The sequence below is a fragment of the Somniosus microcephalus genome, chromosome 16 (genome assembly GCF_052327205.1).
Source record: "Somniosus microcephalus isolate GS21.2 chromosome 16, FLI_Smic_1.0, whole genome shotgun sequence".
NCBI classification, from domain to species: Eukaryota; Metazoa; Chordata; class Chondrichthyes; order Squaliformes; family Somniosidae; genus Somniosus; species Somniosus microcephalus.
This window is the reverse complement of record NC_141002.1, coordinates 36,112,834-36,140,747: the sequence shown is the minus strand read 5'-3', so window position 1 is coordinate 36,140,747 and position 27,914 is coordinate 36,112,834. Positions and strand designations below refer to the sequence as shown.

Below are 27,914 nucleotides of genomic sequence, written 5' to 3'. Positions count from 1 at the left end.
TGAGGACGTGGCTAATGACGCCGTTGAGGAGCCCATCCAACAAAGCTGAGGAGAGCTACAACTACAGCCACATTTCCACCAGATCCATAATCGAGCAAACCATCGGCATGCTGAAGATGCGCTTCAGATGCCTGGATAGATCAGGTGGAGCCCTGTAGTACTCAGCAGCCAGGGTCTCCAGAATTGTCGTGGTTTGCTGTGCACTTCAGAACATGGCACAGCGTCGTGGTTTGCAGATTCCTGAGGACCAAGTGGTTCCTCACATATCCTCCTCAGATGAGGAGGAGGTGGAGGAGGAGAGCGAAAACAAACATTTTGCAGAGGCCCACCAACCAGCGGTAGCAGTACGCGAGAACATTGCTGCCCGGGATGCAAGGAACGCACTCATCTTGGCCAGATTTGCTTAGCCTAGCCAATCATAGAAACATAGAAGATAGGAGCAGGAGTAGGCCATTCGGCCCTTCGAGCCTGCTCCGCCATTCAATGAGATCATGGCTGATCATCTGTTGTGTATGTACCTTTAAGAGAATAACTGGTCTCAGACTGCAGTACCGGCAGTGACCACCCCTGTATAAAAGGCGCTAGAGAGCCTCTGTTTGTTAGTTTCGCTTTTGACTTCCACCAGTAAAGACTTGTTTGTGTTCACTCCTGCTGGTCCGTGTCTCAATCATTCACGGACTTAACACTGGCGACGAGTAAGAAACGAACTTACCTGCAACTCGGCAGCACCTCAGACGACATTGTTGAAGGTCGGAGCCAGAAGAAAGAAAAAAAAAAGAGTCCAAAGAAACTCGGGAAACGGGCGTCGACCATCAATCATCGGTTTGAAAACTTGCAGGAGAGACTGTCCAGAGCCAGGCTGGGTTCCTCGGTCTGTGGTTTCCCAGCTAATCGGGCTGGTGGCAGGTAGTGCTCTGATCCTTCCTGGGCTGCGGCGGGCTGAAGCTCGATCGGGTGGCTTTTCAACGGGGCCGGGCAGCGAGTCGGGAAGCAAAGAGAGAGAGAGAGGGTGGAGCACACAGGGCGCGGCTGGTGCTTCGAAGCCGGACAGCGTTCGGACCTAAGAAGAGGGAGGGAAGTGTCCCAGAAGGTCCGCTCCACGACGGGAAAATAATAAAAGAAAAAGAATCAATATTTAACGCGCAAGAAATCGTGGAAAGCAGCGCTAACAACAGCGGGGAAGAAGGCAAAGCGCGGGAGGTGCCATTTTGTTAAATTGGGGAAGAAGGCAAAGCACGGGAGACGCCATTTTAGATTTGCAAGATGCCGAAGACTGGCTGTATCACTGCTTTTGATAATACATTAGAGGACTGGACCACGTATGTGGAAAGAGTCGAGGTATATTTCGAGGCAAACTAAATAGCGGAGGGGAAAAAGGCATCGATATTGCTAAACTTAATGGGCGCTAGAACGTACGGCCTATTGCGGGACCTGATTACTCCAACCAAACCGAAGGCGAAGAGTTTTAACGAAATTGTTGCTGTTCTACAGGAACACTTAAACCCTGCACCGCTGTTGATAGCAGAAAGATTTAAATTCCACAGGAGAATTCAGCACAAAGATGAGAGCAATGCTGAGTATCTTATGGAACTACGCAAGCTATCAAAGCACTGCCAGTTTGGAGTAGGACTGGCAGATACCCTACGGGACAAATTTGTCTGTGGACTCCTGAGTGAAGGAACACAGAAGAAGTTACTCTCAGAAAAAGAGCTGACGCTAGATAAGGCTTTCAGCGTGGCAGTATCGTATGAAGCAGCAGCCAGGGGAGCTGCAGAAATTCAACAAAAACCACAGGAATACGGCACCCACGAAATGACACGGGGATTTGCAAAATGTTATCGCTGCGGCAGAACTAACCATGACCAGAAGGACTGCTGGTCCAAAGACAAAATATGCAGACAATGCGGGAAGATTGGACACATTGCACGAGTTTGCAGGTCTGGGAAGAAGACCAGCGACAACAAAAAGGCTACTAAGGAACCGTACAAGAAAGTACAAAAGATGACGGACAGTAGTTCCGAAGACCAGATGAGCGATAGTGAATCCGGAAACAGGAGACTAAGCTGTCTCAAACTTCACAATGTAATCGCAAAAGAGGATCACCGAACCATTTGGGTCACCCTCACGATAGCAGGGTCCCAAGTTAAAATGGAATTGGATACAGGATCAGCGCTAACCGTCATGAATCGACGAGACTACGAGCGGCTATTTTCACACATACCCTTGAGAGAGACATCCATCGTCTTGACGACGTATACGGGGCAAAAAGTATACCCCGGAGGAAAAATAATGGTGCCTGTCGAATACAATGGCAAGAAAATTCGGAAATTGTATCTCTACATACTGCCAAATGGTGGACCACCGTTATTGGGACGGGAATGGATCAGGAAGATAAACTTAGATTGGCATTCCATTCATGCAATGATGGTGGACGGTAAAAAAGGTGAAGACGTCACTCCTGGACGATTGTCAACAATCTTAGCTAATGCCAAAGAGGTATTTCAACAAGAACTGGGCACGCTTAAAGGTGTAACCGCCTCGATAAAAATAGAAGAGAATGCAGTTCCCAAGTTTTTCAAAGCAAGACCGGTACCATATGCAATTCGCCCAGCCGTCGAGGCAGAGCTGGAGAATCTGGAGAAGGCGGGCGTGTTGTCTAAGGTCGACTGGAGCGAGTGGGCGACACCCATCGCTCCTGTCATGAAGAAAACGTTAAGCAATAAGTCCGGAGAGCCAAGGAAGATTCGCATCTGTGGGGATTTCAAGGTGACGGTGAACCCTGTCCTTCACACAGTACAATATCCTCTTCCAAGGATAGAAGACATCTTCGCCTCACTGTCTGGAGGGAAGCGTTTTACAAAAATTGACCTAGCACAAGCATATTTGCAGATGGAGGTTGAAGAGTCCTCTAGGAAGTATCTCACGATAAACACTCACAAAGATCTTTACCAGTATCATCGATTGGTATTCGGAGTAGCATCGGCTCCGGCGATATGGCAAAGAGCGATGGAACAAGTCCTGCAAGGGATTCCGGGGACTCAGTGTTACTTGGACGACATCCTTGTAACAGGTGAAGATGACAGTGAACACCTTAACAACCTAGAACAGGTGCTCACTAGACTACGGGAACATGGGCTGCGAGCCAACCGCCCCAAGTGCGAATTTTTTAAGAAACAGATATCGTATTGTGGCCACGTGATTGATGAAGAGGGGTTACATAAGTTCCCTGACAAAATTGAAGCGGTTGTTAAGGCCCCAGCGCCTGAAAATGTGTCGCAACTGAGGTCATTCCTCGGATTGGTGAATTACTATCATAAGTTTTTGCTGAATTTGTCGACAATTCTGCACCCACTGAACGCCCTGTTATGAACGGGGGTAGCATGGAAATGGAACGATGATTGTAAGCGTGCTTTTCAGAAGAGTAAGGACTTAATCACTTCAAAGGAAGTATTGGCTCACTACAACCCAGCACTGCCAATCAGGCTGGCGTGTGATGCGTCTCCCTACGGCATTGGGGCGGTACTGTCACATAAATTCCTTGATGGTTTAGAGAGGCCGATAGCTTTTGCGTCACGCTCGTTAACATCTGCCGAGTGTAACTACGCCCAGATTGACAGAGAGGTCCTCAGCCTAGTGTGGGGGGTGAAGAAGTTCAATCACTATCTGCATGGTCAAAAATGTACTCTACTAACCGATCATCAACCTATTGTCTCCATTTTCAACCCTCAGAAGAGTGTACCGATAATGACGGCACAACGGCTGCAGAGATGGTCCCCTTTCCTAGGGGCACATCAATATGACATCAAGTACAAAGGAACCAAACAGCATGGAAATGCTGATGGATTGTCACGCCTACCGTTGCCGACGGTGGAAGAAGAAGACCTTGCAGTGGATCCAATGGAGTTATTCCACTCGACTATAGTTGAATGTCTCCCTGTGACGAATGCAAACATAGAAAAGGAAACACGGAATGACCCGACACTATCACGGGTCTATGATTTGATGGTGAAGGGATGGCCAGCACATGGCGAATCACTGCTGCCAGCATTCTCGCCGAGAAGAGAACAGCTGTCAGTGTGCAGAGGAACCTTGATGTGTGGATCCAGAGTAGTAATTCCACCTAAGTTGACGGATAGAGTGCTCAATGAGCTTCATGAGGGTCATCTGGGTGGGGTAAAAATGAAGAACTTAGCCAGAGCGTTTGTGTGGTGGCCGGGAATCGATAGAGAAATCGAAGAGATGACCAAGAGCTGTGCAGGATGCCAGAAGGTCCAAAACGCCCCACCACAAGCTCCTCTGCATCCATGGGAGTGGCCCTCATCTCCATGGCAAAGGGTGCACATTGATTTTGCTGGTCCCTTCATGGACTCGATGTTTTTAATTGCGGTGGATGCACATTCAAAGTGGCCAGAGGTAATAAAAATGTCCTCAACCACCACGGAAAAAACTATCATAGTTTTGCGAACCACATTCGCCAGGAATGGGCTGCCTGAACAGATTTGCTCTGACAATGGACCACAGTTTGTGTCTGAAGAGTTCCGGAGGTTCTTAAAGAACAATGGCGTTAAGCATTACACATCTGCCCCATATCATCCAGCCACTAATGGATTGGCTGAGAGGTTTGTCCAAACATTCAAGAAGGCTATCAAGGCAATGTGTAATGAAGATATACCCCTACAACACAAGGTGGACAACTTCTTGTTTGCCTACCGGAATGCAACACATGCGGTTACCAACCAAACCCCAGCCATGATGTTCTTCAATCGAAGACTACGATGCCGCTTGGATTTGGTTAAGCCAAACGTCCGAAGAGATGTGGAGAACAGGCAGTTTCAGAATATGAATGAAAGGCCGACCAGGAGTTTTAAGATAGGTCAACCAGTTTTGGCCCGGGACTACCGCACTGAGAAATGGCAGCCAGGAACGATTTGTACATGGCAAGGACCTCTCATGTATACCGTGGACGTTGGAGAGAGCATTGTAAGACGCCATGCTGACCAGATTCTAGAGTCACTGGAAAACGTCAACTCCACACCACGATCTGATACACCTGGCAATGAAATCGACGTACCAATTGCAGCTACCGCAGAATCGGTGATATTGGAAGCAGATGAACCAAACAACGACATTGATCTCGACTCAACATTGCCAGAAGAACCTGATACCCCAAAGAGGCGTTATCCAGACAGAATCAGGAAGCCTCCTCAAAGACTGAACTTATAATTGCTTAAACTTAACCAATGTATCTAGCAACTGTAATTGTGATTGTAATTAGTTATCATTTAGTTGTTCAATGAATGTTATGTACTGTTTATCTGAAAAGGGAGGAATTGTTGTGTATGTACCTTTAAGAGAATAACTGGTCTCAGACTGCAGTACCGGCAGTGACCACCCCTGTATAAAAGGCGCTAGAGAGCCTCTGTTTGTTAGTTTCGCTATTGACTTCCACCAGTAAAGACTTGTTTGTGTTCACTCCTGCTGGTCCGTGTCTCAATCATTCACGGACTTAACATCATCCAAATTCAGTACCCTGCCCCTGCCTTCTCCCCATATCCCTTGATCCCTTTAGCCTCAAGAAATATATCCAATTCTTTCTTGAATATATTTAATGAACTGGCCTCCACCACCCTCTGTGGCAGAGAATTCCACAGGTTCACCACTCTCTGGGTGAAGAAATTCCTCCTCATTTCAGTCCTAAATGGCTTACCCCTTATCCTTAGACTATGACCCCTGGTTCTGGACTCCCCGGCCATCAGAAACAACCTTCCTGCATCTAGTCTGTCCAGACCTGACAGAATTTTATAGGTTTCGATGAGATCCCCTCTCAATCTTCTAAACTCCAGTGAGTATAAGCCCAATCGACACAATCTCTCCTCATACGTCATTCCTGCCATCCCAGGTATCAGTCTGGTGAATCTTCGCTGCACTCCCTCCATGGCAAGAACGTCCTTCCTCAGGTAAGGTGACCAAAACTGCACACAATACTCAAGGTGCGGTCTCACCAAGGCCCTGTACAACTGTAGCAAGACATCCTTGTTCCTGTACTCGAACCCTCTTGCTACAAAGGCCAACATACCATTTGCCTTCCTAACTGCCAGCTGCACCTGCATGCTTACCTTCAGCGACTGGTGCACAATAACACCCAGGTCTCTTTGCACTTCCCCTTCTCCCAATCTATTGCCATTCTATTAATAATCTGCCTTCCTGTTTTTGCCACCAAAGTGGATAACCTCACATTTATCCACATTATTGTGCATTTGCCATGTTTCTGCCCAATCACCCAGCCTGTCCAAATCGTACTGGAATTTCACGACATCCTCCTCACAGCTTACCCTCCCACCCAGCTTTGTGTCGTCTGCACTTTTGCCTCGCAGCTTCTTACCAGAGCATCGACAATGGCCAAGAACTAGCGGATTCCTAGCACTCTGACCACCATACTGACAATTGCAAGTAATCCTAAGCCCTCAATGTGGAAGTCCAATTTTCGAAATGACACATGCCACAACTGCAACAGTTGCCATCAGATTTTTTATTTACAATAACCAACTGATGGCATTTTAAAAATGAACACATTTCACCCAAGTGACGATTCTTGTGACTATTTGTGCAGTATCTTACTCTTACGCGTGCTCCTACGTGGTGCTTCCCCTGTGGCTTCAGCAGATGTGGAGGCCCCTTGCTCACTTTCTTGCTGCTCCTGTCTCGACACCTTTGGCGGGCCTCCTCTGGGGTTGCGAACCTGTGAGGGCGCGGCAACAGTCTGCTGCTCCTGCGGCTGTGCAGGGGTTGAGAAGCCGATCTCAGTTGGGTGGGGACTCTGGTGGGGCTCTGACCGAGGACTTGGCAGTGGCATGGAAGTGTGAGCGCTTGGAGAGGAGCCCCCACTTCCTTGTTCTCTGCCACCAACATCCCTCTCATGGGTCAGGTCCACCTCAGCACTTGCAAGTGGCTTGAGAGCACCTTGCTGCACATCAGGGGGACCATGGGGACCCGTAGCTGCACTGGCAGTCCTACTCAGAAGGACCTCCATGAAGGTCTGGTTTCTCTGTTCAATAGCTGACCATCACTCCTCCAGAGATGTCAGTCTATTCTGAACACTCACCATGTTTTCTACACTCTGGCGACTTAGCTCCTCCATGGCCGTAGCCATCCTCTCGCCTACTGTAGCCATCCTTTCCACAGAGGTTGCCATCCTTTACGTGGTGCTGCGTTCATGCACCAGTGACTCCACGAAGGCTCTGCTCATGTTCGCGATGGACTCCTCCATTCGCTCCACACTCACAGCGACACTGGAGACAAAACCTGCCAGAGACTCCTGCACCTGTTCCTGGAGTTCCAGCACCGCCATTCTTCTGGATGGACCTAGAGGCAGAGGGTCGACATGCAGCTGAGCCGATCTGGGAGAGTCCTGTGCCCTCCGACTAGGACTCTCCACTGCTGTCCCTGTCTCCACAATCTGCTGATGCTCACTTGTGAGCTGTGATACACCAGGTGACAACACTACTCTATCTCGCGATGGTCCCACCGAGGTGTGAGTGTCTGCGCTGGTGCTGGGTTGGCTGAATTCTGCTGACGCTATGCCCTCAGAGGTTGCAGCTTCCTCTGAGGAGTCTGGAGGCTCAAGCTGTTCGTCCTGGATAGTGGGGATGGGTGCTTGCGATGGTCCTGTAGGGGAGTAAAGGAAAGAGTCAGAGATGTGAGGCCAAGGTTACATGCACAGTGCATATTGCAGATGATCATAAGTCCATCTGTTAGAGCTTCAGAATCATTATCAGCGACTCATGCAATGTCATTGAGAGAGGTGGAAAACTATTCTGTCACCAGCTTTCTCTGATGCACCCATCTGTCCGTCCCCCACTTGCGCATCGTCCTCGAGTCCCACGATCTCCAGGAGCGCCTCCTCCCAAGGGGTGAGGTGGGCTACTGAGGGTGGTCCTCCTCCTGTCCTCACTCTTTCCCTCTTACTGTGAGCTCTCTTTTCCTGCAATGAGGGAGACAAGTGGAGTTTGAGTGAAAATGATGAAGTGTGTGTAGAGAATCCATATCATTGATGGTTAGAAGGAGACAAAGATGGAGTGAGTTGGCAAGACCAAGGGCCCTCCCTGTGTTTTGTAAGTTATTTTCATAGCATCACAGTGATAGGGAGTGTGAGGACTGCATAGCCGAATAGTTAGGAGAATGTGACCATAGAGAGAGAGGGAATGGGTAAGGGTGCAGGGATGTCAGTGTCAAGTGGGATGTGGAGGAAGAGGTTGCTAAAGCTGAGTGCTGGTGAGGAGAGGCAATGGGGATCAGATTGAGGGTGATGGGAAAGTCATACTCACTTTTCCAGTGCGCAGAAGGTCATGAAACCTCTTCCTGCACTGAAGCCAGGTTCTGCGGATCATCGACAATGATTTGACCTCCTGGGCCACCTGGATCCACACAGCCTTTGTCTGCTGGGGAGGCTTCTTCCTCCCTGAAGAAGGGAAGTGCACCTCCTTACTAGCTCTTGCTCCCTCCACCAAAGCTTGCAGGGCTACGTCATCAAATCTGGGAGCAGACTTGGATCTCCCGCTGCTCATTCTGCCTCCGGGTCCCTCTCACTGCCAAGGCCAAAAGGTTGGCAGTCTGCAGAAGAAGCAAGGCTTCTTGCAGACCTTAAATGCAGCAGCAATGATGCCGTCATAGGGGGCGAGTTTCAGACTGAAAAAACTAATTGGGCCATGGGTTCCCACACGCTGGAACTCAATTGCCCAATTATGTGAAAATTGCATCAATTTCCCACATCGATTTGGAATCGGGTGGATAACACGAAAAGCGGATGACACGACCCCAGCCCGCCCCAATAACAAAATCCAGCCCTATGTGTAGAATGTTCACACACTAATGCATCTTTGTGTTGCCTTAAGAACCCACGATTCTCTACAGTTTGAACGACAGAACTATAGAATCTTACAGTACAGAAGCAGGCCATTCTGCCCATCATGTTTGTGTCTGCTCTTTGCTAAAGAAGTTATAAACTAATCTAACTGCCCTGCTTCTTCCCCATATTGGTCTACTTCAAAATAGAACCAGGCATGCTGCTAAGACTATGGAAGATACTTTTGTTGTCCATTCATATTTTACCCCCCTTCTATTGAGAGTATTGACATGGGGTATGGCTTTGCAGGCACCAACAGACTTCTCAAACCTTGTGCCAGTGACAATTCTTTATGCATGAGTTCTGACAAGTATTTAATTGGGAAGCGGGGCCTACTTCATAGCCCAAAACAATATTGCACGGAACTCCTGGAGCATTGCGTGGCCACGCAGCTTAAAGTGAACATTGACCAGGAGCCCTCGATAACAGGAACGCTGTTCCTTCGCTCCCCTAGTTAAGGACGCTGAGGTCATCTTAACATATCGGCTAACTCAGTGCAGATAGTGGATCCAGTCTGAAACTTTACTGGTTCATTTGACTTAGTACCTTGCTGAGTTGTGCATTGAGCCATTAAGGGGACCTGGAAGATGTCTTAGTTGTAATGAGTATGGATATGAAACATTGTTCCTTGATCTTTTGTCATTTTGTTTCCTCAGGCCTTCAAATCATTTGATAAATATGGAAATGGAAAGATCAATTCATTAGCATTCCGCCAGGTGCTTAATAATGTATGCTTCAGAATGACGGACAAGCAGTTCAATTACCTGCTCAGCAAATTGAAATTAGACTCAGACTACATGGTAGACTGGCTCGACTTCCTACAGAGCTACAACATTTACAATTACAAGGTCAGCAAGGTCCTAATGTTTATTCCTCAACTGTTCAGTCCTTTACCTCTTTGAACATTTCTTTTCAACAAGCACATATAATCTCCTTCATGTTGCATCTACACATCATTTTTGGGAAATATTTAATGATCAACTTTATAAAGCTCTAGAAAAAAATACAGAACTACAGAGCATTTCATAATTGCAATCCTGTAACTTATCTTATATGTTAGTATTGAAATGTTAACTCAGTCATTCAAGGGCTTTAGAAACAGATTTGCAATGTAAATTAAACCTCTAGGGCATATATGCTTCTATTGTGCATTACTATTATGGTGGTTTCCACTGTTTAACACTGCAACAAGGACATATTTCCTATACAATGAACTTTGGTTTCTGAGAACACAGGAATATCTACAGGATACATACTGGGGTATGAACCAGCAGGCCCAGGTTAAAATTCATGGTTCAACAACACTGGTTTAGCAAGTGATGATTAATATGACATTTGGTTTACAGTGTTACATTCTGGCTGGTCAGGAGAGATTTCCTGGGGAGCCTCCGATTCTTGGTTACCAGTGGTGTCAAAGGTAAACAGCTGCCTCTGAGGGTATTTGGGTCAGATCTGCTATCTCTGGTCTGACCTCTCAGCTCACATGTATCATTTCCATATTGCTGGCATGTATGAGTATTGGACAATCAACCAACCATATTGTCAAAGTCACAAACTAACTTTGCATGTACAAGATTATGTATCTATTCTTTGCTGCTGAATCTGCTTCCCATATTTGGCAGCTAGGGAATAATTGGGTTATATTACAGAACCACTTAACATAAATGAGATACAATTCTGTGGTTGAATCTTGGCATACATAGAAGACAGTTCCAGATAATAACTCCATAATTTCACAGTGGTGTGTGAAGTCTTTTTACTGATATTTCATATTGACTTTAGTGATTGACAAAAAAATTGAGGTGAAGCTCTGGGATAAATATAAAGGTTTGGCTTAGGTTGATAGCGAATTGTGACTGATTGGGATACTGTAGTCCATTTTGGTAAGGGATGGCGGTATTGAAGGACTGAACTCCATGGTGAAGAGGATATGATTGAGGCTGCAAATCCTGACGTCAAAATGGCAGAATATATCAGAGGAGTTCTTTATGTAGCTTTAGTGTCAGCTGTGGCTCAGTAGTAGCACTCTCACCTCTCCCTAGGCTTTGGCATTCCCTCCCTAGGCCTCTCCACCTCTGTACCTCTCTCTCCATTCTTTAAGACACTGCTTAAAACCTACCTCTTTGCCCAAGCTATTGGTCACTTGTCCTAATATCTCCTTGCATGCCTCGGTATCAAATTTTGTTTGATAACGCTCCTGTGAAGCGCCTTGGGACATTTTACTACGTTAAAGGTGCTTTATAAATGCCAATTGTTGTTGTTGAATCAGAAGGTTGTGGATTCAAGTTCCACTCCAGAGACTGGAGCACATAATTTAGGCTGATGCTCCAGTATCAGTCCTGGGGGACCAATGTACTGTCGGAGATGTGGTCTTCCAGATGAGATGTTAAACTGAAGTCCCATCTGCCCCCTCAGGTGGACATAAAAAGATCCCATGGAATATTCAAAGAAGAGCAGGGAGTTCTCCCAGTGTCCTGGCCAATAGTTATCCCTCAGCCAACACTTTGCTGTTTGTGGGACCTTGCTGTGCATAAATTGGCTGCCACATTTCCTGCATACAACAATGACTACACTCCAAAAGTACTTCATTGGCTGTAAAGCATTTTGGGACGTCCTGTGGTTGTGAACGGTGCTATATCAATGCAAGTCTTTCTTTCTCGAGACTAGACAAGGGAAGAGTGAATGGAGCCTAATAACAGGAGACACGTTCAGTGGAATGGGAGAAAACTGAAACAGTGGGTTAGCTATTAAACCCATTAGCTCCCTCTTTGCAATAGTAATTAGTATTACTTTATTCTTGTCCTTCACCTATTGTATCCACCACCCCTCATTGTTAATTCTATAAATAGATTTTCCCTCTTTCCTTTATCTTTTATTCTAACAAAGGGTTTGAAACTAGAAATTAATCTGTCTTTTCTCTTTTCAGATGCTGAGCTATGTATTAATAGCACTCTTTGTTATATTTCATATTTCTGGTGTTCATAACTTATCTTGTTTATCTCTTTCCTCCTCCCCCCACCCCCCAACAAAATCCCTATGTATCCACTTCATCATTGCCTAATCTTATGGCGATCGCTTGATCTTAGTGCTGTTGCAATACAATGCATATTTCAGATAAACAATCTTAGAATGTTTTAAATCCTGATCAGATTCCAGCACATCACATTCCAAAATGCATCACGTTTTGTATTTTTCTAAACTGATTATCTAACTGATTTCTTTATTCAGCCACTTTGATTGTTGTCTGGCAGTCCTCATGACGTGTGAAAAAATAACTGCATTACTTACTGTGCATTTCTGTGTGGTTTAATGGAGTATGGTATTTATTAAAATAATTGGAAAGTTTTTAAAGATATATATATTTTATTAAACAAACAAAAAGTAAGAAAGGTGTTCACCTTCTCCTCCTCCCCAAGCTAAAGTAATGGTGAGTACAGTTTTTATATTGGAGTGACTATTGACACCATAACAATCCTACACCTATGATGATGTCACAACGACGATTGACACGCAGCTGTCCTGCACCACACACTCGATTCAAGTTAGACGGTTAGTGGGGGTACTTACGGTTAGGGTGTTAGGGTTAGGGAATGTTAGCACTGGCCATTGTGCGAGATCTTAGCTGACACTTGCGCTGTTACCTCTGCATTGCCTGCAGAAAACTTGTATTGACTCCACTATTGACAACTACCATTGTCACTAAATGAATCCTTTTTATATTGACAGAAAAAAAAATCAGATTGCTCCTTTAGGATTAGATATTGGGGACAAGTATACAACTGAACAAGCATATTTAATTGTGCACTCTTTCAATAGAATGGGTGGACCATCTATTGTCATTTTATACAGATTTAGATACTGCTGCTGGTGTGCCTTTTGGGGTTAACTGGATTAATGATTAGGCTGAGTCAACATGGTTTTATGAAAGGGAAATTGTGTTTCACAAATTTATTAGAGTTTTTTGAGAATGTAACTAGCAGAGTAGATAAAGGGGGAACCAGTGGATGTAGTATATTTGGATTTCCAAAAGGCATTTGATAAGGTGCCACATAAAAGGTTGTTACGCAAGATAAGGGCTCATGGGGTTATGGGTAGCATGGATAGAGAATTGGTTAACGGACAGAAAACAGAGAGTAGGGATAAATGGGTCATTTTCCGGTTGGCAGGCTAGTGGGGTGCCGTAAGGATCAGTGCTTGGGCCTCAGCTATTTACAATCTATATTAATGACTTAGATGAAGAGGCCGAGTGCAATGTATCCAAGTTTGCTAATGATACAAAGCTAGGTGGGAAAGTAAGCTGTGAGGAGGACACAAAGTGCCTACAAAGAGATATAGACAGGTTAAGTGAGTGGGCAACAAGGTGGCAGATGGAGTAGAATGTGGGGAAATGTGAGGTTATTTAATTTGATAGGAAGAATAGAAAAACAGATATTTTTTAACTGATGGGAAACTATTAAATGTTGGTGTTCAGAGAGATTTAGGTGTCTTCGTACAGGAAACACAGAAAGTTAGCATGCAGGTACAGCAAGCAAATAGGAAGGCAAATGTCATATTGGCCTTTATTGCAAGGGGGTTGGAGTGCAAGAGTAAGGAAGTCTTACTACAATTGTACAGGGCTTTGGTGAGACCACACCTTGGATACTGTGCACAGTTTTGGTCTCCTTATCTGAGGAAGGACATACTTACCTTAGAGGCGGTGCAACGAAGATTGATGCCTGGGTTGAGAGGGTTGACCTATGAGGAGAGATTGAGTAGATTGGGCCTATACTCTCTGGAGTTTAGAAGAATGAGAGGTGACCTCATTGAAACATATAAGATACTGAGGGGGATTGACACAATAGAAACTGAGAGGTTGTTTCCCCTGGCTACAGAGTCTAGAATTAGGGGGCATAGTCTCAGGATAAGGGGTCGGCCATTTAAGACTGTGATGAGGAGGAATTCCTTCACTCAGAGGGTTATGAATCTTTGGAATTCTCTACCCCAAAGGGCTGTGGATGCTCAGTCATTGAGTATATTCAAGGCTGAGATAGATAGATTTTTGGGCTGTGATTTTGCCGGTGCTCAGAGGGCGGGTTCGGAAGCGGGTCCGCTGTCAAAATCACAATGATTGATGGCGGGTTGGGAACCCGACTCCATGGAAGTTTCCAAAGCATCGGGTCTGTGATTTCAGAACAGACCCGACACCAAGTGGTGGGGGAGGCATTAAGGATACTTAACTTCTTATTAAGTGCTTGTTAAAGACTATTTTGCCAGACTTTTTGTATTTTCCCACATTTTCAACAGGGTTCACGTCATTCGGAGATCACATCAGGTAAGTATGTCGGGAGGTCAATCGAGCTGAATAGTTCCCAGCTGCAACTGCAGTATAAAATCTAACCTTTCACGTCTGTTCAGTTTGCAATGTCAGCAGTTTCTGACTTCAGGATTGGGAAGACATTTCATCTGTATTGAGGCTGTAAGTGTATATTGTAAACTCTATATATAGTCACCTCCTTGGAATAGCCTCTCTCCCCAGTGACTGATTGTTTCTACCATCTCATCCTCAACTGCCAGATATAAGAGCAGAATGGGAACCATTTATACTCTCTCACTCTGGTCCTCAGAATCGGAAGATGATCATCCGCAGCAGCAGCAGAACCAGGAACATCAGCAGCACCAACCTTTTCCTCAACCACCTGGTGCTGTACAGGGCGGAGGCCGTCAGCATAGGGCTGCATGCGCTGAAGGAGATACCCCCCTACACAGGGTTTACAGGCAGAGGATGAGCTTCCTCAACATGACTGAGCAGCAGTGTCAAAGGAGGCTGAGACTTTTGCGACAGGTAGTTGCAGACATTTACACAATGCTCAATCAAGAGCTGCAGCCCAGAGGAACGGGTGGACACGCCTTACCAGTGACTGTCAAAGTCACTACCACCCTCAACTTCTTTGCGCCAGGCTCCTTCCAGGGATCAGCAGCAGACATTAGCGGCATCTCCCAGTCAGCCGCCTACAGATACATCACGCAGGTTACCGATGCCCTCTTTGACAAGTCTGCAAATTTCATCCACTTTTCTACTGATGAAGCCAGTGTTACCGAGCGGACGCTCAGCTTTGTCAATCTGGCTGGCTTCCCACAGGTGTAGGGTGTCATCGACTGCACCCATGTGGCCATCAGGGCACCCCATCAGAACCCAGCAGCATTTGTAAACCGCAAGGGCTTCCACTCTCTTAACGTGCAGCTGGTTTGCAACCAAAGGAAGAGCATCATGCATGTGTGCGCGAGATTTCCTGGAGCTGTCATGACTCTTAGATCCTGCGCCAGTCCACTGTCCCTCAGCTGTTCGCACCGCCAAATAAAATTTCCGGCTGGCTTCTTGGAGACAAGGGCTATCCCCTGAAGACATGGCTAATGACACCATTGAGGAGGCCCTCAAACGAGTCTGAGGAGCCTAACAATCAAAGCCACATTTCCACCAGAACTCTCATAGAGCAAACAATATGCACTTCAGATGCCTGGATAGATCTGGTGGAGCCCTTCAGTACGCACCAGCCAGAGTCTCCAGAATTGTTGTTGCCTGCTGCACAGCATCGCCCTGCAGCGAGGATTAGCGCTGCATGAGGAAGAAAGCGCGGAGCACACAGCCTCTTCAGAGGAGGAGGAGGAGGACCAGAATGAGAGTCAGCAAGAGGAAGACCTGGAGGAGGCAGTTGACCCAATGCGACCTGCACGTGAGCACATTGCTGCCCGTGATGCCAGGGATGGCCTAATCAATGTCAGATTCACATAACTTTATGCAGCACAGACATGTGGCTGCCACATACACATGAAGGTTGGCATTACCACACTGCCACACCATAGAGCATCTCTACAATGATCTGTGCATTCCTTGTACTGTCACCACCATTGTTGGACAATAAAGATGCCTTTACCCTTGTCTGTGCCACCTCAATTTGTGACCACACATATGGCAACAACATCAATCATTCTCATAACATTAATTTATTACAACAAAATAAAAGAACTGAAACTTAACATTCATTTGTAGCAAATCACCCAAGTGACTACCCTAATAACTATTTATGTGTGATCTTTCTTTTACACGTGCTTCTACGAGGTGCTACCCCTGTGGCTTCACCAGATGTAGAGGCAGGCTGCTTACTTCCCTGCTGCGCCTGCTTAGATGCCATTGGTGATCGTCCTCTGGATTTTGGAGCCTGGGAGGTCCCCGCCAAAGTCTGCTCCTCCTGCGGCTGTGCAGGGGCAGACTCGGCCATCACTGTTCGGGGAGGCATATGGGGCTCTGACCGAGGGGTTAGCAAGGTGGGGGAAGCTGGAGCGCTTGGAAAAGAGGCCCCACTTCCATGTTTCCTCCTACCATCATCCCTCTCATGGGTCAATCGCACTTCTCTGCTAGCAAGTAGCTGGAGAGCAACTTGCTGCACATCAGTGGGGCCATGAGGACCCATTTCTGTGCTGACATTCCTCATAACAAGGACGCCCATGAACCTCTGGTTTCCCTCTTCAATAGGTGCCCATCTATTCTCCATAGATGAGCATCTATTTAGAAGTATTACCATGTTCTCCTGAATCTGCCGATTTATGTCTTCTATGGAGGTTGCCATCCTTTCCATGGCAAAACCTACAGTTGCCAGTGCGTGCGTCATGGCGTTGCTCATATTTGAGATGGATTCCTCCATTCTCTGCACACTCACAGTTACCATGGTTGCTAACCCAGTTAGAGCCCCTGAACTTGTTCCTGAAGCTCCAGGGTCATCCTCTTCCTGGATGGCCCCCGAGGCTCAGCGTCTGCATGCTGCTCAGCAGAGCTAGGAGACTCCTGCGGCCTCCGATGAGGAGTTTCCACTGCTGTCCTTGCCTCCACCATCTGATCTTACTCACATGTGACTTGCGATACACCAGGTGATAGCACTACTCTATCTCGCATAGTACCCACCGAGGTGTGAATCTCGGTGTTGGTGCGCTCATTCCTGCTGACGCTGCTCCCTCAGAGGCTGGAGCATCCTCTGAGGAGTGCTCCTGCTCTTCTTCCTGGACAGTGGGGGGCCGGGCTCGTGATGGTCCTGTGGGAGAGTAAAGACATGAGTTAGACATGTGATATGTAGATTGCAGACAAATCCCATTGTGCACATGATGAGCATTCAATTTCTATTGACATTAGATCCCAATCGAGTCACTTATGATTGCAAAATAAGATATCTGGAAAATAATTCTGTCACCAAGTTGTTCTAATGAGCCCCTTTCTCCGTCCCCCACTTCAGGCTGCTCAACTTCTCCCGCGATGCCCAAAGCTGCCTCCTCAGTGCCGGTGAGCTCAGCGAGCGATGGTGCTCCCCCTCCTGTTCTCTCCCTCTTACTGTGGGCTCTCTTTTCCTGCAATGAGGGAAAGAAGTGCAGTTTTAGTGAGAGTGATGGAATGAGTGTAAAGAATGGATAGGATAGATGTTTAGAGGGAGACTATGATGGAGTGGGGTGCCAATACCAAGTTGTCTCCTTTAGAGTTGTTAGTTGTTGTCATTGCACAATGTTGAGGGTGAGTGTGAGGAGTGCGTAGTAAGATGGGGATATGATTCTATAGATAGGGAGAGAGGGATGGGTGATGGTGCAAGGGATTTTGGGGTCAGTTAGGATGTGCAGGAGTAGGGTTGGCAATGCAGAGTGATGGGGACGTGATGACAGGCACAGCAGAATTAAGGTAAGTGTGCTTTTATACTTACTTTTCCTGAGCGCAGGAGATTATTGAACCTCTTCCTGCATTGCACCCAGGTGCGAGCAACAACCGACCTTGCGTTCACCTCCTCAGCTATTTGCAGCCAGGCTGCCTTGGTCTGGTGAGAAGGTCTCTTCCTTCCATTCCCAGGGAACAGATTCTCCCTGCGTCCTCTGACTCCCTCCACAAGAACATGGAGGGAGTCATCATTGAAGCTTGGCGCAGCCCTCTGTCTTTGTGCAGTCATTTTGCTATCAAGCAGTACTCGGGACAGTGGAAGTAGAAGTGAGAGCAAATGGGGACATGGCCCCCTTAAATACAACGGCAGCAAACGCGTCATCAGAGGAGCTGAACAGACCCGCGCCTAGTGATTGGGCCGGGCAACGGGCACCGAGGGCTTAACAAACACAATTATCGCAAAATTGTTTCAGCAGAGCAGCTGCAGCTGGGAGCGGGACAGGAACCCATCAACTACCTCACCCGCCACGAACCCGCCTCAGCTGGGGAAAATCCAGCCCCATGACTCTAGGGGAATCGAGGGACATGAGGATCAGGCGGGAAAGTGGAGTTGAGGTCGAAGAACAGCCGTGATCTTATTGAATGGCGGAGCAGGCTTGAAGGGCCCTATGGCCTAGTCCTGCTCCTAATTCTTATGTTCCTATTACTGAATTTCTGGCAGAATTGATTTTTGCTGGTTTACACACAGTTTTACAGTTTTCAGTCTGTGGACTTTGTCTCCCATAGTGGGTTAGTCAATGAAAAGGAAGCAGCATCATTCTCTAAATCAGCTGCTGTGATGTGCCCCAGATGTGAAATTGGCACCAATTGAACCAAGCTAGCACATATAGAACTCTGTGTGTGTGTGTGAAAATAAATATTTTTAATTCATTTGTCTGTAGTAGATTATGTAGTTTATAGTTTTTGACTAAAAGTGATTTTGCATTGCAGGCTGAACAGGTGCCGGAAGGACAAGATCAAACCACCAGACCTAAATCATCTCAGCAATTAACAATGAATGATATTATGTCCCATATCCGGGAGGTTGTCAATACATGCATCTACACCATTACTCAAGAGTTTGAAGACATTGATTATGCAAATGTAAAAGTTATTTCCAAGAAGCATTTTAAGGAAATATTTTTCAAGCATTTCATGAGCCTCACAGATGATCAGGTGCCTTTTTAGAAACAAATGATATATGAATGTAGTACTATCTACTCCTTTTATTTCGAAGCCTTTGTTTGCTTGGAAAAATATTGAATTATCCAGTAGCACGAATTAAGCAATTTTAATAAAACAGTAAAGGAGGATTTTCTTGCATGATTTCAATTCAATTAACATAATTTGTTGAATTAAGGAACTTCGAATGAAGAGGATTAGTCCGTGCAATTTTCTTATGTACTTTTTTCTTTTGATTTCTGTATGTATATTTAATAGACAGAATACGAGGTAGCCCTGTAGCAGCCGCAGTGGATAATTGGTTCCCAGACAAGGAGTAATAAATTCAAATGTCTGTGTCAACTGCAGTTTAAAGTATCTGCATTGAATGAATGAGCATTAATGTGGCAATTAAAGGCACCCTGACAGGGTAGAAACCACTGGGAGGACCAGTCCTGCCCCATAGAAATGACCATACAAGGCTCTCTTGATGACTCCGTGAGTTTGGTGCTGAACAGGTTTAATCCCCAGTCTGAGCCAGCTGATCTCTGCTGTGACAGTGGCAGAGTCACTACAACTACTGTAAGAGCCCCTGTGCTAGTTAGGGGGGAAAAATCAACTAGTGATCCCTGATGGAAAGTGCCCATGTAAGAACATTGTTGAGGACAGTAGCTGATGCCTTCCATAATTTAGCTGACCAATACTCCCTATCCTTAGTGAAGAATGGACATAGGCAAAGTATCAATAGGCAACTGTCACCTGAAAAAGTGTATCCCAGTATCAGTCATCACTTTCAGGAGAGGAGCGAAAAATGTGGATCATTCATGGTGTGAAGAAGATTTATTTTTGAAGAGGTGTGCAAGTCAGTAGCATAGATGTAAGCTGAAGTCTGAGTAGGTGCCTCTTTTGCTATTAGTAATGATAAAATACTAACAGGTAGGAATATAATATTTTCATAGACATTCACGATTATCCGACTTCAAGTAAACTTCTGGTGTAATTTTGCGTTGACTTTTAACTAGTTTATAATTTTCTTTGATTTCGCATTTGCACATCTCCAGGAGATATATTGCATTTAATTGAAAAACAAAGTTTGATGTAGTTTGTGTTTTATTTCAATTTCCATTTTTATTCAGTTTGAAAACCTGTGGAACCATTTGCCAGTCAATGATTTTGGGAATTTGGAGTACCACAAATTTTTGAAGCAGTTCACTGGACAGCTAGAAGGGCAATCAAAGGGTAGTCGAGCAGCAACGCCGGCAAAACCATCAACAGCTGGAACTGTAAGTAGGCCTCCTTCTGATGCTAGGCATCCCAAGATAGCACCTTCCATCCACAGTAATGGAAATGTACTGTCAAAAGTTACTTATTTATAATTCTGCTAAAAGCATTGGGCCAGAAATTGCTGCAATAGCGCAACTCATGGTGAAAGTTATCAAATGAACTTTTTACCTCACTGTTCACATCGCATTAATTTTTTGGCACAAATTGTTAGGTTTTTTTTTACAAATTAATAATAGTGAGCCATAATCTGGCCCATTGTTTTTCTTTTAATTATGTGGTTTTCAATAATTTTTCTGTAATTGCAGTTTGCAGTACAGAAACATTTAGTATAAATTGAAAAACTGATTCCCGAAAGCCTGTGCACAGATTTTTGTATATCAGCCATTGGACTGGAAATGAATAACAACAACTAGGAAAATAATGATGGAAATCACCTGCCAGTGATGAACTTGCTTTGTTAATCCAGTTCCAAATGAGTGTGAATCCACTTATTCGCAATAAATTGGCAGCCTCGCCCTGAAACGGTAACCCTACCTTCCTCTCTCTACAGATGCTGCCGAACACACTGAGTGTTTCCAGCATTTTCTGTTTTTATTGCTGAGTTTTTGTGGTTGGGTTACAATACGTTGTTGCAGTACCACAGAGGGAGCTCTTCAGCATCTGCCCCTGATGCTTGATACTGTCACTGGGTGACAAAAGCAGTGGTGAGAAATTCCATAGCCCAAAGATTGCCTACCTTGATGAGCAAAGAAACTATGTAAAAATTATAAATAGAGAAACTTACTTATGCATTTTGACCACTACATAACGATGAACAAAACTGAAAAGCACAGGCATAATAAATCAATACACTAGTCCTCCATTTTTAATGTCTGGCACTGATTTTCATTTATCTAGCTTCTTGCGTACCTGATGTGTGACTTGTTTCTTATCTATTATTATTACAATAATTTGAACAACCTTGTGAACCATTTTTCATGTAAGATGTGGCTTTCGTGTGCTTACCAACCGTGTTGTGGCCTAAAATCTTTTGGCACAACTTTTATTTTCCAAGTGACTGGCTTTAAAAAAGAAAAGTGTCACCAAGCAATGATGGTCTCTCCTTTCATCTCATTGCTTCTCTTTTTCGTGTTTTGCAGCCAATGGAATTGTCACAACGACTAGCCTCTGTGACACCATCGATGAACTGTGAGGCGATTGAGCAGAGGCTGAAGAAAAATGTTTGCAAATTCTGGAAGGAGATAGAGAAGGACTGCAAAGAGAAGGACATTGAGAAACGGGGTGAAATTGATGCCACAGATTTTCATGGTTTGTCAACCTTTTTATTTTTAAAAATAGCCTATTAATCAATCATAATAAAACTCCACTCACACTACCCAGCTGAAATGAGATGGTCTTCTCCAGAATGGGCATTAGCTTGGTGAAACCAAATTTTACCCATTTACATTGCAAACATAGGGTAGATGTGAATCGAGTACTCGGCTGTAAGAGTTAAGAACAGACTAGATTGATCAAGTACCCCATCTTAACCATTTCTGTTATTGACTGAAATGGTGGGGCCAAGGAACCAACTCGTACGAATGAAGGGGGTTACAGTAGATATTTTGGAGTAGAGACTTTGCAATTTGAAAAATGCTGATCAATATCTCTAATTCTGAAAACTGTTTTAATAAGTTTTTACTGGATAGATTATGAAATTCTGAAGCTCCTAGTGACTGAGGTTTAAAGTATGGGCAAAGCTCTGATTCTTGGAACAAGCCTAATTGACACAATTTTAATCATTGCATCACTTTCTGTAGTATCTGCTAATCTTTCAGTGTGTTTTCTGAAGAAAACAGGGACAGAGAGTCGATTGAAGTATAAGTCAATTTCTCAGTTTTCTTTCTAAATCTGGTCTGTAGTGGTCTGTTCCCAAACCATCAACATTTCATACTAACGCACCGCATTTTCTGGGTAGTGGTACTTCCCAATTTTTGCTGCCAAAAATCAGCATGATGTTTACACTTCCCATGCTGCCACAAGGTCTCACCAAAATGCACCTTTTCAATGTTCTTCTGCACATCCCCTTTTGGCTCGATGATCAGGTGGCTCTCCACTAGAAGGAAAAAGACAAGAGGGTTGACCAATGAGATTTCTGCAGCTCTACCATCAAAGTTACACCGGACAATTGGGAGAACCCTGGAGAAATTATTGTCCTCATAATTACTAGCTCTGAGTCTTATCCTCTCCCCACCGGCTCAATGCCGTGTTCTGACCAGTGTGGTACTGGTATTGGAATGATCAATGATGGTAATATGCTATACCTCAGTGTTGAACTCAACAGTCAGAAGGAATTAGCACCTGATGGGATAGGGAAAATCATTGCATTTGTTCATAGCTAGATTCTCTTTCAGCTATAGATACTGTACAGTTTTTTTTAAGAAATATATTTTTCTCTATGGATAAAAATATATTGCATTGTTGTATCCCGCGGTGAAGCAGAAGCATATCCATATCTATTTCGTCTGCAATATAACTCGGCTCCACCAGAAACCTTTTTTAAACTTGATCAAACTACACATCTTTCATTGGCCAGAGGATAGAAAAGATTAGGGGGGAAAAATTCAGTTGGTAGCGCCACCCGTTAGCGCCTTAAGAGAGCGCTAAGTGGGGCGCAAACCAACTAGCGCCCGGGCACGGCGATGTTTACGCCACTCGCGAAATTAACTAAACATTTTGTGGCGGCGCTAAACACTACCGCCACGATCTCCTGCGGCGGCAGATCGTGACGTCAGTCGAGTGCGCAACGCCCCGGTAGTGCCCCGGACCGGATATTGAGAGGCACCCCTGCCTTACCGCCTGCCGCTAGCAATGACAGGTTGAGGGGAGCATTTTGCAGTCAGGAAGGGACTGGGGGAGCGCTATTTAAAGGCAACCGCTTCCTGCCTTTTTTTGTTGGTGACATTTTTGCACCACGCATTCTGAGAGAGAGAGAGAGAGAGAGACTTCTGGAGAGATTCTACACTGTGTGAAGGAGTTTTGCATACTGAGCAGCACTTTTCAAGTTCATTTTGATTTGCCCTTCCTTGTATCTATTTAGAAGAGACTGTGGGGGCTGCACTCTGAGCTCTTTCCCTGGGTCTCTCCATTGTTCTTTCCAGCAGATTTGATGTACAGGTCTCTCCAGGCCGAGATTCAAGACTGCAATGAACAGGATGTGGATGGAGACCAAGATCAACCCTCCCCTTTAAGATAAAAACAGAAAATGCTGGAGAAACTCAGCAGGTCAAGCAGCATCTGTGAAGAGAGAAACAGAGTTAACGTTTCAGGTCGATGACCATTCATCAGAACTCCCCTTTAAGAATTGGCCGGTGCCAGTGTGTCTGTGTTCCATTGCTGACTGACACCACATGAGCTTCGCCAGCGCCTCGCTCCTTGGTCTTTGCGCTTTAAGACAGATGTAAAGCACCTGATTTAGCGCTCCAATCACCTCCAGGGGCGATAAAAGCCAAGTTTGCTGTCAGAGGCGATAATTAGCGCCAGGCGCTAAACTTTGCGGACGGCCGATATTGGCGCCCCAAGCGGGGCGATACTGAATTTTTCCCCCCCGAGCTATTACTTTTTTCACACATGCCCAGTCCTTGTTTCACACAGACAGTCAGAATTTTGGGAGCAGTGTCTGCATGTCCACATTTGTGGGCAAAAACAAACACTGTCCCCAGCTGTTCCCCTCAGTGATGCTCTCTGTTTCAGGCTCCGGTTGCTGCTCCAGGAGATTGAATGCTCACTAGGGGCATGCAATGGCATTCAATCCCCAGAGCAGCAGCAGGAGAACGTAGAAGCCGTAAGTGATGCTGATTGGGTAACAGAACTGGGAGATGTGCAGGGGCAGAGAGTTAAGACAAGTGCCAGCATAAAGTGGGGAGGTGGGGGGTGGAGAAGAGCACCAGCTTGAAATGGGGTGGGAGGAGGGTAAAGAGTGTTAGCATAAACAAGGGGAAGGGGAAGAAGAATGCCTGCATGAGAAGATGGCCAGGGTGAACATTAGGGGAAAAGAGGGTGAACTAGACCAGTGCGGGGGGGGGGGGTGCATTTTCCAAAATTTGATAGACTCTGGAACAGTTCCCATGGATTGGAGGGTAGCTAATGTTACCCCACTATTCAAAAAAGGTGGTAGAGAGAAAACGGGGAATTATAGACCGGTGAGCCTGACATCAGTAGTGGGGAAAATGCTAGAGTCCATTATAAAAGATGTAATAGCAGAGCACTTGGAAAACAGTGATAGAATTGGACAAAGTCAACATGGAATTACAGAAGGTAAATTGTGCTTGACTAATCTACTGGAATTTTTTGAGGATGTAACTGGTAGAATAGATAAGGGAGAACCAGTGGATGTGGTGTATTTGGACTTTCAGAAGGCTTTCGATAAGGTCCCGCATAAGAGATTAGCATGTAAAGTTAAAGCACATGGGATTGGGGGCAAGGTACTGACTTGGATAGAGAACTGGTTGGCAGAAAGGAAGCAAAGAGTTGGAATAAACGGGTCTTTTTCCGAGTGGCAGGCAGTGACTAGTGGGGTACCGCAGGGATCGGTCCTAGGACTCCAGCTATTCACAATATATATTAATGATCTAGACAAGGGGACTAGATGTAATATCTCCAAGTTTGCAGACGACACAAAGCTGGGTGGGCATGTGTGCTGTGAGCAGGATGCCGAGAAACTCCAGTATGATTTGGCTAGGTTGGGTGATTGGGCAGATGCAGTATAATGTGGATAAACGCGAGTTTATCCACTTTGGTGGCAAGAACAGGAAGGCAGATTATTATCTGAACGGCAATAGATTGGGAGAAGGGGAAGTGCAACGAGACCTGGGTGTCCTTGTGCACCAGTCGCTGAAGGTAAGCATGCAGGTGCAGCAGGCGGTTAAGAAGGCAAATGGTATGTTGGCCTTCGTAGCGAGAGGGTTCGAGTACAGAAACAAGGATGTCTTGCTGCAGTTGTACAGGGCCTTGGTGAGACCACATCTTGAATATTGTGTGCAGTTTTGGTCGCCTTATCTGAGGAAGGATGTTCTTGCCATGGAGGGAGTGCAACGAAGATTCACCAGACTGATACCTGGGATGGCAGGAATGACATATGAGGAGAGATTGGGTCGATTAGGCTTATACTCACTGGAGTTTAGAAGAATGAGAGGGAATCTCATTGAAACCTATAAAATTCTGACAGGACTAGACAGACTTGATGCAGGAAGGATGTTCCCGATGGCCGGGGAGTCCAGAACCAGGGGTCACAGTCTAAGGATAAGGGGTAAGCCATTTAGGACAGAGATGAGGTGGAATTTCTTCACCCAAAGAGTGGTGAACCTGTGGAATTCTCTACCACAGAAGGCAGTTGAGGCCTATTCATTAAATATATTCAAGAAGGAGTTAGATATATTTCTTAAGGCTAAAGGGATCAAGGGATTTGGGGAGAAGGCAGGGACAGGGTACTGAATTTGGATGATCAGCCATGATCTCATTGAATGGCGGAGCAGGATCGAGGGGCCGAATGACCTACTCCTGCTCCTATCTTCTATGTTTCTACCTCATATCATTGTGACAATCAGATTTAGTAACAGAAAGTATGAACATATATCCACAATGTCTGCAGTTTATGTTATGATGAGGTCCTGCTCTTCTGCACTTTCAGTATAACTACATGTCATAGGCCTGTCTTCAGGACTGTTTTTGAGTTGTCAAATTTTCTGGGGTGTGTCCGCTTTTTTGAAGCTGCTGTTCTACTTTTGTGAGTTTTCCAGATTGACATATATTTCCTGGTCTATATCAAATTATTCATTGATTGCATTTTAGGACCGGTTTCTTGTGGTTGGGTTCAAATAAACATTTCTGAACGTACTTTACTCTGAAGCAATACTAAATACTCTTTAACATAGCCAGGTACTGCATTCACATAACTTTTATTCTATTCAAGTTATCAACTTAGGAAGTTAGCCTGACAGCAAAGTATGTTTGTACTCAATGTGTATGTTTGTGAGATATATAAACTCTTGGATGTTTCTCCTCAAAATTCTACCTTCCAGATATATTGGCGAAGTTTTGCATAGTGATTAAACCAAAAGAGTTCCAGCAGCTGGCAAAAAAATATGATATCAAGAACACTGGGCGTTTTGCATACAACAAATTTCTTCAGCGTCTTGTCCTGTCACTGGGGCCACCAGACATGAACCCACTGCAGAGAATGAGGATTCCACATCCAAAGATCCCAGTGCGTACAATGAGGTTTCAAACAGTAAAAAATGACCTGCTTTAGTGCCATTCTAGCGAGAGTCTCATTTCTACCTGATTGTTTTAATTAATTATGCTATAAAGGCTGGCTAGCTTTTTGAATACGCTACATTTCCATAAAACCAGTGTTAGTGATTGCTCCCTCACCTCTGATTCAAAAGGTTGTGAGTTGGAATCCCATATTAAGAGTTTAAGATCATCATGCATTGCATTGTTGGAAATAGTGTCCTACAATGAGATGTTAAACTGATGTCCCAAATTTCTTTTACTGATGGGTCCCAGAATGTACAGCCCCTAGTCAGCCCACAATTAACAATGGCGTGCTGATTCCACAGTTTCTATCTGGCCTTCTCTTCGTTAGTTGTGACTATCTGTGAATTAACCTGCCCCTTCCCTTGGTACTAGTTGTAACCAGGGCATTTTTTATACCACATCTACAACTGACAATAAAACAGCATCCTATGAAGCCAAAGAATGAAGCAGGCCAAAGAATGAAGCAGGCAAAACGAGACTATGACAAATCATTTTGATACACTGACTAAGGTGTTATAAATTATTGATTGCAATTTGTAATAAAACTCTATTGATACAATGAGTAAAAATGTATACTGATGCGATGGCACAGTGACTCAGTACCATTTTTCACTTTTTGGTTCTATTTGTGATGAGCAGAATCTTCTCGTCCACCTTTTGTATTACAAGTACAGCACCAATGTTCCCTTTCAGCGCAGCTGGTGAGCCGGCCTTTGAACAGAAAAACTGCGCATGCACGGAATTTTGAATGGGCCGCGCAGCCCAAAAGAAAATTAAAGGGAACATTGTAGAGCACTGCTCATATTGTAAGTGAAAAATGAACTAGACTCGTACCGTGTGGCTTCTTGACCGTGAAACAATTACTTTCTGCCCCGCTTGCAAAATCCTTCATCTTCTGTCACAATTCTAACCATTTTCACTTCTTTCCCTCCATTTCCTTCTCCATTTTCTCCTTTGGACATGCACGTGCTGAAGTTGAGTGGACAAGTGAACGTGACCAGCTGCTAGGCCCCCTGCCTTTCCCTTCAGATTTCTAGAAAACGATTTAGCCAGTAGATTTGATCACATTAGCAACTTATGAGATGAGAGGAGGGTTAGAACTTTATGTTTTTCCTCAGATGTACGAGGCTACTTTGTTGCTCCGTGCCAGCCTTTTCTAAAAGTTTTTTTCTTTCCTGTTGGACCCAATCTCATTTGAATTTGGTTACGGTACCCTTCTCTCTTACAGCTGAGTCCTGGAGCAGAACATGAGATATTTACCAACTTCATGATGCGGATCCAGCCATGCTTAACCAAATGTTGGAAGCTTATACGTCGTACTTTCAAAGCCCATGATGAGACTGGGAGTGGATACGTCTCACTTTTCCAATTTAGACAGGTTTGTATTCTGATGTTTTTAAAATAAATGTGGTGTCTGCTGGGAAAGGTGACGATGGAAGTTTTTTCAACAGAATACTCTACTGTTTTACTTTGATTTTATGGGCACTGTTTGACTTTCCTGAATGCAGACGGATAACAAAGTTGGGGCGTTTTACCTTTCTAAATCAAGTGTATTTATTGTAG

The 27,914-nt window shown here is 45.1% G+C and overlaps 1 protein-coding gene across 1 annotated transcript in view; it reads left to right on the top strand.

Moving 5' to 3' along the window:
• The window catches only part of efcab6 (EF-hand calcium binding domain 6), a 166,475-nt gene that overhangs the window by 130,649 nt on the left and 7,912 nt on the right, over positions 1-27,914 (top strand). Inside the window, exons 25-30 of the mRNA XM_086008803.1 lie at positions 9,559-9,750; positions 18,561-18,785; positions 19,907-20,053; positions 21,194-21,362; positions 26,114-26,298; positions 27,580-27,729. Of these exons, the coding sequence (XP_085864929.1) occupies positions 9,559-9,750; positions 18,561-18,785; positions 19,907-20,053; positions 21,194-21,362; positions 26,114-26,298; positions 27,580-27,729 (1,068 nt within the window). The remainder of the gene's footprint in view (positions 1-9,558; positions 9,751-18,560; positions 18,786-19,906; positions 20,054-21,193; positions 21,363-26,113; positions 26,299-27,579; positions 27,730-27,914) is intronic.